The 12,917-nt window shown below is 45.8% G+C and overlaps 1 protein-coding gene across 6 annotated transcripts in view; it reads right to left on the minus strand.

The window, feature by feature from the left end:
- Positions 1–12,917, minus strand: part of ARHGAP24 (Rho GTPase activating protein 24) — a 461,665-nt gene that overhangs the window by 48,009 nt on the left and 400,739 nt on the right. The window contains exon 1 of one of the 6 annotated variants that reach the window (XM_081207051.1): positions 11,633–12,104. The exons of the other annotated variants lie outside the window; for them this stretch is intronic. Within the exon in view, the coding sequence (XP_081063177.1) occupies positions 11,633–11,747 (115 nt within the window). The 5' untranslated portion in view covers positions 11,748–12,104. Of the gene's footprint in view, positions 1–11,632; positions 12,105–12,917 lie in introns of those variants that run through there. 6 annotated transcript variants of the gene reach the window in all.

A 12,917-nucleotide genomic window follows, 5' to 3' on the forward strand; every position in this document is an offset into this window, starting at 1 on the left:
TGTATGGCAGCCATTTGATAATCACAGTGCAGTGTGGAAAACTATGGAATTGGCACTGGTTGCCAATGTGACGGGGACACATTCCCTTTTGCCCACTGCAAACACATCTGTGCCCTTTTGAGCACAGCCTCCCAAGATGGCTAAAAAGAGTGCAACTCAGCTTCCAGAAGAGTGGTTGGCATAGGGTTAAGGCAAACAGAGTGAGGGACCTCCAGATTCCTAGACTATCCCTCTTGGCCGGCCCTTCTATCTCTTTAGCATTAGGCTTAAAATGTCTTTGGTTGCACCCTACTCACAACTTCCTCCTCACACTCTTCTTTTCAACCTCAAGATGAGAAGTCACCTTGGATCTGCCCTCTGAGAACAAAGGAGCAAGCATGGCTGCCTTTGTCTTCTCTAGACTAGTTAGTGAGGTTAGAACTGGAAGCCTTTTCTACCCAAGTTATGTCCTTTCTACTCTGTTTTTATTCTACAAGCATCTCTGTGTACCATTACAACAGGTAAAGTCTATTGTCTAGTCAAATTCACAGGCCATTTGCTACACACTCTGCATACTAAAAAGCTCAAATGTGTAACTGGGCTCTCTTTCAATAAAGACAAGTTGCTTTTTTGAGGTGGGGGGGCAAGCATGTTAACAAAATACACTCGCCCCTCCCCTCACTTTGGCTCAGCTCTACAAAATTCTGTGATGTTGCAATGGGAAATACGATTGCTTGTCACTAAGACAGCCGCAAACTCAGGAGATTGGAACCTTCGCTTACATAAGCAAGATGAAAGATTGTGGGTTATAAAGCAGAGAATTGCCACACACACACACACACCGCCCAATAACAGACTGCCACAGTGATGATTTCAAATGACTCTCATCACTAAGGACGAGCGCAAAATTCATCCATTGCAAAGGATGAATGGGTGCCTGCATAGGTCAGTTCGGCTTCGCGCAGAATGAAATTTCTACATCACGTAAATCTGCCATGCGGGTCACTGCAACTTCATCTGCCATGTGTACATGAAGGAGGAAACAGCCTTGGGGAAATTTCCTGCTGCAAATGCATGCAATGGAATACACTCAAACAGCACATTGGCTTCACACAACAATCCTCTAGAAGGGAGTTGCTTCTTAACAAAAGTGAGAGAGCTAGTGTGGTGTAGTTGTGCTTTTCTTTCTTGGGGGGATGGGACTCAAGGGTACACAGTACCAGCACCCCCCTTTTCCCCCAAAAGAAAACCACTGGTTAAAAGTGTAGCAGTTACTGTAACAACTTCATGGTGAGTGCCGGCACCAGTTTTTATAGAAGGAAAGCACTGGTTACAACACTGGACCTCTAGAGGGAAGACCTGGAGTTCAAGTAAAGCTAGGCCACAAAGCACACTGGTTCATAAAATCATAGAAGGGAACCACAAGGGTCATCTAGTCCAATCCCCTGCAGTGTAGGACTCTTTTGTCCATCGTGGGATTTGAACCCACAAGCCTGAGATGAAGAGTCTCGCTCATACGGGATGAGTCTCAAACACTCAGGCTGCTATATCTCACACGGTTGCCATGGAGAAATAATGGGATAACTGCTATATAAAGTCCCAGTAGTGGCCAGTGTGGTGGGCCATAACTGTGGAGCTGCACTCTCATCATACCTGGATGGGGGCTGTGGTGTGGCAGGGCGGCGGTGAGGTCAAAGCTGCATGGATGTACCGGCAGAAATACCAGAAGGGCTCTGTTGGTGCATGACCTCAACTTCACCCTACTTCAGTCAGATAAGATGGAGAAAAACCAATGTTGGGACAGCAGCTCCATACCAGCTGTTCGTGGTTGGTAAATACCCTGTTATACGATATGATACGATACGATAATCTGTCCCATACAGAACAATGAAATAAAAAAAAAATCTACATCAGACATTCAAAAACCAACACGCCTGCTATCCCAACTATCCCGGCCTGGTTAGCCCCTAAAAACTCTGATATCCCATAACTGAATACAATATACTCACATAGAGACTACCTTAAACTGTGTTTAAAACCAAAATCGCATTTGGATAGAAACTGCTTCTCAGGAGGCTAGTCCTAGTCTTTATACCCCTGAACCTTCTTCCAGAAGGTAGAAGCTGAAAAAGATCATTTCCAGGGTGCGCACTATCCTGCACTATCTCTGCAGCTTTCTTACGGCACCTGGAAGCATAGTGGGAAGAGTGCACCCAATTATTCTCTCCGCAGTCTTTACAACCTTATCATAACACTAGAACTTGGGAACGTCCAGTGAAGCTGAATGTTGGAAGATTCATGACAGATAAAATAAAGTGCTTCTTCATGCAGCAAACTGTTGAACTATGGAACTCATTCTCTCAAGACCTCCATCGTTCTGCCCAGACACTGAGGTCCAGCACTGAGGGCCTTCTGGCAGTTCCCTCATTGCGAAGTGAGGTTACAGGGAACCAGGCAGAGGACCTTCTTGGTAGTGGCACCTGCCCTGTGGAACGCCCTCCCACCAGGTGTCAAAGAGAAAAAACTACTAACAGACTTTTAGAAGACATCTGAAGGCAGCCCTGTTAAAGGAAGCTTTTAATGTTTAATAGGTTATTGTATTTTAGTGTTCTGTTGGAAGCTGCCCAGAGTGGCTGGGGAAACCCAGCCAGATGGGCGGAGTATAAATAAATGAATAAATAATAATAATAATAATTAGGAGGCAGAAATGGCCAACATGGCTTTAACAGAAGATTAGACAAATTCATGGAGCAGAGGGCTGCCAATGGCTCCTGGCCATGATGGTTATGATCACCTTCCATGGTTGGAGGCAGAAATACTTCTGGACACCACAGGGAAGGGAAGAGGGATTTTGTGCTCAGGTCCCACTTGCGTGTACCCCACAGGGATCTGGTTGGACACCGTGAAACAGACTGCCAGACTGGATAGATAGAACATTGGCCTGATCCAGTAGGCTCTTCTTATGTTCTCATAATAAAGTATTATAGCATAGGCTGAATGGATAGCTCAGCTGGTGCTGATAATGCCAGGGTTGCAGGTTCGATCCCCGTATGGGACAGCTGCATATTCCTGCATTGCAGGGGTTGGACTAGATGATCCTCAGGGTCCCTTCCAACTCTACAATTCTATGACTACCTGCTTATGAAAGGGTTTTGGAATTTTTCAGGAACATTACAGAGGTACCTCAGGTTAAGTACTTAATTCGTCCTGGAGGTCCATTCTTAACCTGAAACTGTTCTTAACCTGAAGCACCACTTTAGCTAATGGGGCCTCCTGCTGCTGCTGTGCTACCGGAGCATGATTTCTGTTCTCATCCTGAAGCAAAGTTCTTAACCCGAGGTACTATTTCTGGGTTAGCGGAGTCTGTAACCTGAAGCGTATGTAACCCGAGGTACCACTGTACATGTTCTGTGAGTCAACAGAGCAAAAAGTCTACATGAGTTTTTATTGTCTCCTCCTCCCTAGGTGCAAGGACTTTTTTTCTAAAGATATTTGACTTCCTCCCCCCCTTAGCAGCACCACTTTTTAACTTCTCTTTTGCAAAACCAACAGAAGCAAGGGGGAAAGGAAGAAATATTAGGTGTCAGCATTATTTCTTGCACAGTACAGACTCCTTCCTTGACACCATCTGCTTGGGGGCAGCGTAGCAAAACAACACAACAAACCACACACACACACACAACATCACTCACACAAGGAAGACCATCAGTGTTACTGCATGGGGGTAGGAAACGAGCCCTTAACAGATGCTACAAGCAGTATAATATTTTGCAACAGAGAAGATGCAGCAGCCAGCAACATGAGAGGAATTTAATTGTGGTATTAGCACTATGGATTAGCTATATTGAATTAGACTTCCCAGGCTCCGGGAGAACATTCTTTTGCTCCCAGCTTTGCTTTGGCTCAGATAGGGAAGGTCTGTAGCTCCATGGCAGAGCTTCTGCTCTGCATGCTGAAGATCTTAGGTTCAATCGTTGGCATCTCTAGGTGTGGCTGGGAAAGACTTTCAGCCTGAAAACCTGGACAGCTACTGCCAGTCAGTGTAGACCATACACTGGACCAGTATTAAGAAAATGCCAACATTCCTGGATGTTTCTCAATTCAGCATTTTATTTTCAGAGATGCCTTCTTCAAAAGTCAGCTGGAAGTCAAAAGAGAGGATTGTCTGTCGAATCTCTGCTGGAAGGGTGTCCCATAGAATGGAACCATCCACACTGAATGCCTTACTTCTAACTGAGCCTATGTCATGGAATTGCTGGAAGCAGAGGGATGGTGGGAGGCACCAGCTGGGGAACCCCCAAGGGAAGATGGCTCAGAGCCAGGGGACAATTGATGAGTGGTCAGAGGGAGAAGATGGAGCAGCCTAGGAGGAGGGAGGAGTTGTCGGAAGCTGAAGAAGAAACAGGGTTTAGTGAGCAGGAGGAGTCTATGGCAGAGGGCAGTCCAGAATCAGAGGCAGAAAGAAGGCTGGAGAGGAGGGGAAGGCTAAGAGGCAAAGATGAGTCAGACTGGTGAAGAAGCCAGGGTGTCTCCACCACCTGCTGTGACCAGCTCCTCGCCACCTTGGTCTCCCAGAAAATGCAGATAAATGAAGGGGGGGGAGCAAAGAGAGACAATACAACAGAGTCCTAGACTGCTGGGGAAGGAAGTGGGGGAGGAGCCTTAGAGAGTAGTAGGAACTTCAGTCCTTGCAACTGCTTCATCGGGGCAAGACCTACTGCAAAGGGTTGCTGTGACCACTAGGAATGAGCTGGTTTGTTTCTCTGAATAAAGAGTTAACCTCACTGACATTGGGTGCTTTTTTGTTTCATTGCTGACCTACACCTGACTCCAGCTCATGACAGCCTAGTTGGTCCACTAACATGGGGAGCAAGGAACAGCACTCCTCCAGATGAATCAAGTTGGGGTATAGGGGCTAAGGTGCCCTGGGCCCATGTTGTTCAGGGCTTTCTATATCAACATAAGAACTTTGAACTCAGACCAACAGCATTTGGACGGCCAATTTTTGGTGATGGTCATCTGCCCCCAATCATTCTGCACTAGCCGGAGATTCTGGAGCAGGCCCTAAGGGCAGCCCCACACGGAGCACATTGCATTAATCCAGACTTGAGGTTATCAATGCACGGATGACAGTGGCCAGGCTATCTCAATCCAGATAAAGGTGGAGATGGAATGAGAGATGAAGCTAGTGAAGCGGGGTGGAGGAGAGCCTGATTGCTATTTCCTCCCACAAGAGAATGGTTATCCGTACTTAAGAAATAGTACAGATACAGTAATCACAAGCACTTAAATGCAGAGGTGACAAACAAAAGGAAGCACATGGTCGCACAATGCACAATTGATCTGCAGAACTAATTTTGCCAACGATGTTGCTATGGCCACTAGCATTAACGGATTTTCAAAAAGACTTGATGGAGGCACCGAGGATAGCAAAATATTCATGAAGGCCATATTTTCATGCTGCGGTGCCAGATTGGCGCCGCGACTGTGGGTGCCACGCACTGTGCATGGCCCTGACACTGAAATTTGTGGTTGCCTGGCCCCTTCATGGGGAATTTTTGTGGGTGCTCAGGCATCCAGGACTCCCAGGAGTTTGCACCTATATTTCCGTGCCTCTAAGTACCTGAGTCTGGGAAACCATTGTTGGAAGGCAATGTTTAGGTACATTAGGGAGCCTGTGGTCCTCCACATGCCCTCCTGTTACTTTCTTATTGATGGGCAGGGTACAAATATATTATTATTATTGTTGTTGTTGTTGTTGTTGTTGTTGTTGTTGTTGTTGTTGTTGTTGTTGTTGTGATCCAGTCAAGACAGCAGATTGGAGGAAGAAAATACAAGTCCCAAGTATTCCAGGAAAACCATTGGTTCCTCCTGAATTGTCTGGTATAAATCAAGGGTGGTGTACCTATGGCCATCCAGATGTTGTTGGATAACAACACCCACTATCTCTGACTGTTGGTCATGCTGGCTGAAGCTTGATGGAAGCTGCTATCCAAGAACACTTGGAGGGTCAGTTTCCCCTTGCATTACTTACATTGAGCCACTGATCTAACCCAATGTAGCAATGCATTGTATTCCTAGTTGCATTCCAATGAATGCATATTTCTTTCTCTTTTTGCAGGGGGCAAATTTCAAAATAGTTTCACAGGGGACGACTCACACAAGCAATAGCACGATTTATTTGCTTTTATTCTCATGCTTTTGGTTTGCATTACTGCTGCCGCAAGAACCAACAGTGCAATTTCCATTTCTGGAGCCTGGCTGCCATTTTGTAAACCCCACAATGCCCCGAGCACAATGTTATTCTGGGGGTTGTGGAGGAAAATGGGAATCCACACCCCACCAATCATTATTAGCATCTTTTTGAGAGCAGAGAAAATTCTCAGAATTTTTCTCCAAAGAAACTCTTCCAACAATCTTTGGCTCAACTGTACTTTAAATAATATTTTATGCCAATCCTACCAGAGACAAAAAACAAATTACCAATTCCATTTCATAAAGTCCTTTGCTTATCAGCTCCTAATCCCAGGAAAATGAGACTATAGTGATTAGAATGGAGTGTTTGCTTTCCTTTTCATCGCCCTGTGCTATCATCTCTGCCCAATGCTCCAAAGCAGCCCTGTTGCTTTAGTCCATGCTGTTTGACATTTCTTTGCTGATGAAAGAGACACAACCTCCTTGGAGCTCATGGAACACTTGTGAATGGGTCATTTCAGCACATACATACAAAAAAAGGAGAAGTGGACTTCTGAAAAAAAAGAAGGGATCTTTTTTCCTTCTTGCATAACCTGCAATCGCTCCAGGCCGGGTAATGGGTGAGTGATTGGCCAGTGCAGGCAATCTCACTGGCGACTGCGGCTTGAAGGGGTCTGAAGGTGTATTGGTTGCACTCTCTTGACCTTCCTCTTATACAGTCACAAAGGAGAGAGCCCCAAGGGAAGGTGCCCTCATTCGCTCCTATTGCTTTCAGAACAGAAGGTCACAGTGTTGAACTATGTAGGGGTGAAAACAGCCGACAGTCTCATATTTTTTCCTCCCGAGACGCCTGGGATGGTTAAATTAAAAAGCGGGGGTGAGCGCAGAACTGACTGTCTGCAGATGAAACAGTTAATATTCTCACCAAGTTCTGAACATTCCATGAATAGTTATGGCCGGAGCATAACAGAAGCCAAGAACACGTCAGATGCAAGGCAAGAGCACATACTGTTCCTCCAATAGATATATTATGAATGGGCCCGGTGCCCTGGCCAGGTAACTCTGTCCTACTGCTGGCAAGAGAGTCCACTGGCATTACCATCATTTCCCCTCAGCTGGCTGGAGCTAGTGGCACCTCTGGCACATGCGGTGAAAGAATTAAAAACTGCGTGGCGATGTGGGTGCCTAGCAACCACTCCACATCTCTGCTGTATACTTCTACTGGAGAGGTGGTGCTTGCCTAAGAACCGCTTCCACCTCTCCTGGGACTAGCACTGTACAAAGGAGGGTGTGGGAAGTTCAGGCAGCAGAAACGGGAGATGGGTCTGAACAGAGAGCGTGAGGATGGACAGCAATAAGTGAAAAGCTCTGAAACCCGGGTACAAGTAAACATCTCTTCTTGTTCAGCTGTGGTTTTAAGATTTCACCTGTCTACCAAACTTCTAGAATGCCACTTGAAACGCTTCCATACGGAGAAGATTCCCATCTTATTCCTTTCACACCTCCCCACAAGTTGGAACATGCAGGCTGCCCTCTGGGGATTTCAAACTTGGGATGGGGTAGAATTTGGATTTGGCTTGCATTTAAGGACAAACTCAGCCAATTTGCACGTCGCCAAACAGTACAAGAACCCAAAGACAGTCACCCTTCGAAGTTCGCAGTTCTCTGAATTTTGTAAAGCTGTTCTCCAGCCAAGAAGTGCAAATACTGGGGTAAAGCGTCAATAAAAAGATTTTAGTGAAAAACAAAATACAAAAATGCAGTACTTTCAGGGGAGCTGCAGAGCAAAAATGTGTACATCAGGCACAATTGATCGCAACATGCGTATATTAGGAGGAGAAATTCACATTATTCGCCACTGAATTTTCATGAGGACTTTATTTTTTTAAAAAATTAATCACAAAGTGATATGGAAATGTGGAGAAGAGAATTGCAATGAAGCCTGGGAAAAGGAGAAATGGAGAGAAATGGAAACTGTCAGAATTGCCCTTCTCCACCCCATAGGGATAGCAAGGGATGCTAACAGGATTTCTTGGGCCTGGTGCACGGTATACGGATTGGGTCCGCTGCACCTATTGACAAGAACTGCTGCTTATATACATATATTAACGTAACCTAGCCTACCTTGCAGGGCTGTTAAAAGGGGAAGGTGGGCTTCCCCTTGAGCTCCTGGGTGGAAAAGCAAGATACAAATATATGCCAGCCGTGACCACTTAACATAAAAACCTAAGAAGAGTCTGGAGAATCAGAAGTGGTCCATCAGTTCCAGCATCTTGTTCTCACAGTGGCCAAGCAGATGCCTGTGGAATGTTTGCAAGCAGGACATCAGCCGAACAACACTCTCCCCACCTATGGTTCGTAGCAAATGGTATTCAGAGACCTACTGCCTCCGACAGTGGATGTAGACTATAGCCATCATGGCTAGGAGCCATCGATAGCCTTGTCCTCCATGAATTTGTCTAATCCTCTTTCAGAGCCATCCAGGTTGGTGGCCGCCATTGCCTCCTGTGAAAGAGAATTCCATAGTTTAACTATGGGCTGCTTGCAGAAGTACTTTATTTTATCAGCATGAAGATTCCAACAAGTCCTAGTTTTATGAGAAAGAGAGAACAACTTTTCTCTAGCTTCCACTTTCTCTGTGCCATGCACAATGGTAAAACTTCTACCACACAGTCTTTCTTCTAAACCAAACAACCTCCGAACGCTGCAACCTTTCTTCATGGGAGAATGGCTCCACCCCCTTGATCATTTTGGTCCCCCTTTTCTGAACCTTTTCAAACTCTACAATAAACTTTTTCGAGCCAAGGCAACCAGAACTGTACATAGTATTCCAAATGTGGTCACACCATAGATTTGTATTCTAGTGTTATGAGATCGATTGTTTTACAATCAAGTTCCTTTCCCAATGATCCCTAACATGCAATTTCCCCTTTTCTCAGCTGCTTCACACCTGGTCGACATCTTCATCAGGCTGTCCACTATGACCCCAAGGCCTCCTTCGTAGTCAGTCACTGCCAGTTCAGACCCCATGAGCGTAAATGTGAAATTAAGATTTTTTTTGCCCTGGCATGCATCACTTTACACTTGCTTACACTAAATTTCATTTTCCATTTCCCCGCCCATTCACTCAGTTTGGAGAGGTCCTTTTGGACCCTTTTGCAATCTCTTTTTGTTTTACTGACCTTGAACAATTCCATATCAACAGCAAACATGGTTGCCTCATTGCTCACCCCAATTCTAGATTGTTTATGAACATGTTAAAAAGCACAGGTCCCAATACTGATTCTTGGGGGTTCTCCAATTTCTACAGCTCTCCATTCAGAGAACTGTCCATTTATTCCTATTCTCTGCTTTCTTCAATTTTCTGTTCTGAATCTTGATTTATCTAGATAAAAGATAGATCTAGATAAACAGTTTTCACAAAAGAATTCAGAAGTTGGGTTGCCATATACTACCTTGCTGAGAGATGGCAGGTTAAGTACAGACCCATAATTGTTCAGATATGGCAGATCAAAAGCCATTTTTCATAGGAGAGGTTGGAAAGTCACCTTGGCATTATACCCTGCTTCAAGGAGTAAATTATTACAACTGTGCCCAGCACACCTAAGGCTGACTGGTTGTTCTCCGATGTTCTCAATGGACAGTGTCCAAGGTGCCATGGTGCAGTAGGCTGCAAATCTCCCAAGAATATGGTCCATGCACTCATGGAAACATCAACCAAAAACTATCCTTAGAAATCTGATAAGCAGGTGCTCTGAACCTTTTTATTTCAATTCCACAAACAAACTTCACCTAAGATGACGTTGGACATGAATTACGGGAAACGAAAATAAATCTTGATGAGGCTAAAATTTCTGATGGCGATTTCACATACCCTTAGAGGTAGCCACTGAATTTTCCGAGAAGCAAAAATGGAAGGAACTTTGGAAGACAAAAGATACCTGCAGGTTTTTCAAAGGCAGTCAAGGAATGCTGTGAAGATGCACGACATTTCTTGGCAGAGAGGGAGAGTTTCACTTATCTCTAGTTTCTTCCACAAGTGTGACAAAGAGGCCTGTCTGAATAGCTCGTCACAAGCCCACAACTGCAACCCTGCACAATGTGCCCAAGCCCCAGAAGGCCAGTTTGCAATGGCATGTAAAAGCACAATTTGTCCTTTTGACAAATGATTGACATGCGTGATGCAATCTGCCCAACCCCCTCCCAAATGCCTCGCCACATGCCGAGCGGCCATAGGAAACTGGCTCACAGCCATTGATTTATCTTCACCTCTTCAAAGGTTCCCAAAGGCAAGAAACTGAATGAAAGAAGTATAAGGTTAGCAGTAAAGCATTCATCAAAGCCACCCTTGACCCGAGGCAGGTTCCTATGTACATCTCCCCCCTACCTCCCACAACTCCATATATTGATGACCGAGTGTTTCCTGGATCCTGGTGAAAAGACCTCCTGTTGTTCTCAGAATTGATGCGTATAAATATTTTACAATACTGCGCACTCAAGGATGAACTGCCTCTGATCTTGAAGGTTCATTAGCCAACATAGCTAAGTGAAACCTCTGAATGCAAAAGCATGATGCCTCAGAATATCAGGTGCTGGAGGCAATCAATGTGGGAAGGTTCCCACATTCAGAGGTTTTTGCCCTTAGACCTCACTTGTGGGTTTCCAGGAAACATCTGTCTGGCTGTTACAGGAAACGGGAAACTATAGAGCAGAGAGAACCTTGTCTGGTCCAGCAGGGCTCTGCTAATGTTCTTATACCCTGCAATCTTGTCATTTCTTCTCTTTGGTATCACTAATTTCCCTCCTCCATGACCACCAGCTGAGCTGAGATGCACATGCATGCAGACACACGCCCAGTGAAAACCCTACACATTGATTAGAAGCACTACATTCCAGGAAAGGGGTGGGGGAACAAGTTTGAAGACATTTTCTGCAGCAGGTGAAATGGAGCCGCAGAAGAAGAGCAAGCAAGCAGAAGCCACACTGCAAAAAAACAAAATGTTAACAGGGAAAGAATCAGGTGTGTGTACTGCAAGCCCTATTTAGCTCATCAGACATCTTTCAATTCTAACAGCTGGACCTCTAGCCCTCTTCCACGCTAAAGCGGAACCAAGTGTTCCTGGTTTGCCAGCATCCCTGGTGCTTGACGGATTTTGCTAGCACTGGTGCACAGTAATTTTAAAATAATTAACCCTATAGGAGCCGTTAAAAAAATGTCCAGTTGCGGGTTGCAGACTGGAGAAGAAAAACTCAGTAACCGTGCAACAACAAATCAAGTATAAATAAAACCAGCCTAGCAAGCGTTGGCGTCTTTTATTGTTGCTTGCCCTTTGTTTCCGAATTTCTATTCAAAACACAACAGCTCTTCTTCCTTGCAACCCCAAACCTTTCAGAAAAGGCTCTGGAAGCAGGCAGCGGGGGGAGAGAAAAGGCAATGACAATGACAAACTGCACCTACCTTTGCGGAAACTAAAACACCGCTTGATTCTCCTGTATGTAGTTTTGGGAACAAAGGGGGATGATGCTAAGGCACCTGAGGCACGGACCCCCGTATTCCTGTCTTCGGGCATCATGCAGGCCAGAGAAATAGTCGCAACCCAAAAGCATGTGCTAAAACCCACTTCTAGATGGCACACTGCAATCCATCGTTTACATTTATCACTATTTTGAGTGGCATCTCCTCTCCGAGCTTCCTAAATTCTGATCTTCCCGGTCTTGGTGGAATGTGGCCAGTGAGCTCTTTAAAGGAGAGATGGGATCACCCCTTCTTTGCTAGTGATTTCAGGTAGTTTCCTTTCCTTCTTCCCTGCTCCTCCAGCTTGCAAAAAATGTCATTTCCCGTTGAATGGCAGCAATGCCACGTCCCGACAAAAGACTTTCAACGTAAAGGTGTATCGTCCACGAAAGGTGCCTCGTGGGGGGTCTCGTGGCAGGGTTTGGCACGGGGAATCGGTGCTTCTTCTCAGCTGGAACCGTATAGGGTGGAACAAATGCGGAAGGCAGGGCATAGATTCCACTGGGATAGGTCAGCAAATAGCAATGCGGGAGCAGAAGATGAGAACAATGACCAGAAACAGGGGCTTCAAAGAATTGCCTTGGATGTTCCTCGCCGACTCCTTTTTATCTCTGCAAATGTGGCGGGGGGACAAAAATAATGACAGCATCTCCCAAAAGGCTACATTTGTCCATTACGGACGCTCTTCAAAGGGCTTCTTCTTTCCCCAATTACTATGCAAGGAAACGCCTCCCCTTCTGATAGTCTGGATGATTTGTTGCCTTCCTCCTGCTCCCTCGGCTCCCCGCGGCAAACGCATCAGCCCCGGCGGCATCAGCAGCTGAGCAGCTCAGCAGCCGAGCAGCACAGCCACCAAGTTCCTGGGAATCTGCTGAGGAATACACGCCTCCCGCAAGATATGCCCGTGCCAACTGTTCTCAGTGCAAGTGTTTCAAAGGCTGCTGCTGTTGCTTCTCTTACTACTGCCGTAGTGCCTTCTGCTCAAGCCCTTTGCACGAATGCAGCAGGTGCAAGCAAAACAATGTGAGGGAGGCAAAGGGAGCTTGTACGGTTTCTACAAGGTTGATTTCTTTCTCTCTCTCTTTCCCCCTTTTTTTAATGTTGACTTTGAGTTGACTTCAAACAACAGTCACGTGTGGCAGCTTAAGAGCCCTTCTGCCTCTCACATGAGCGTCTTTCTTCCCTCCTGCTCCAGCCCCATTAATCTTTTCCTTCGCCCCTTCCAGTT

Source organism: Podarcis bocagei (assembly GCF_964188305.1).
Source record: "Podarcis bocagei genome assembly, chromosome: 9".
In the NCBI taxonomy this organism is placed as follows: Eukaryota; Metazoa; Chordata; class Lepidosauria; order Squamata; family Lacertidae; genus Podarcis; species Podarcis bocagei.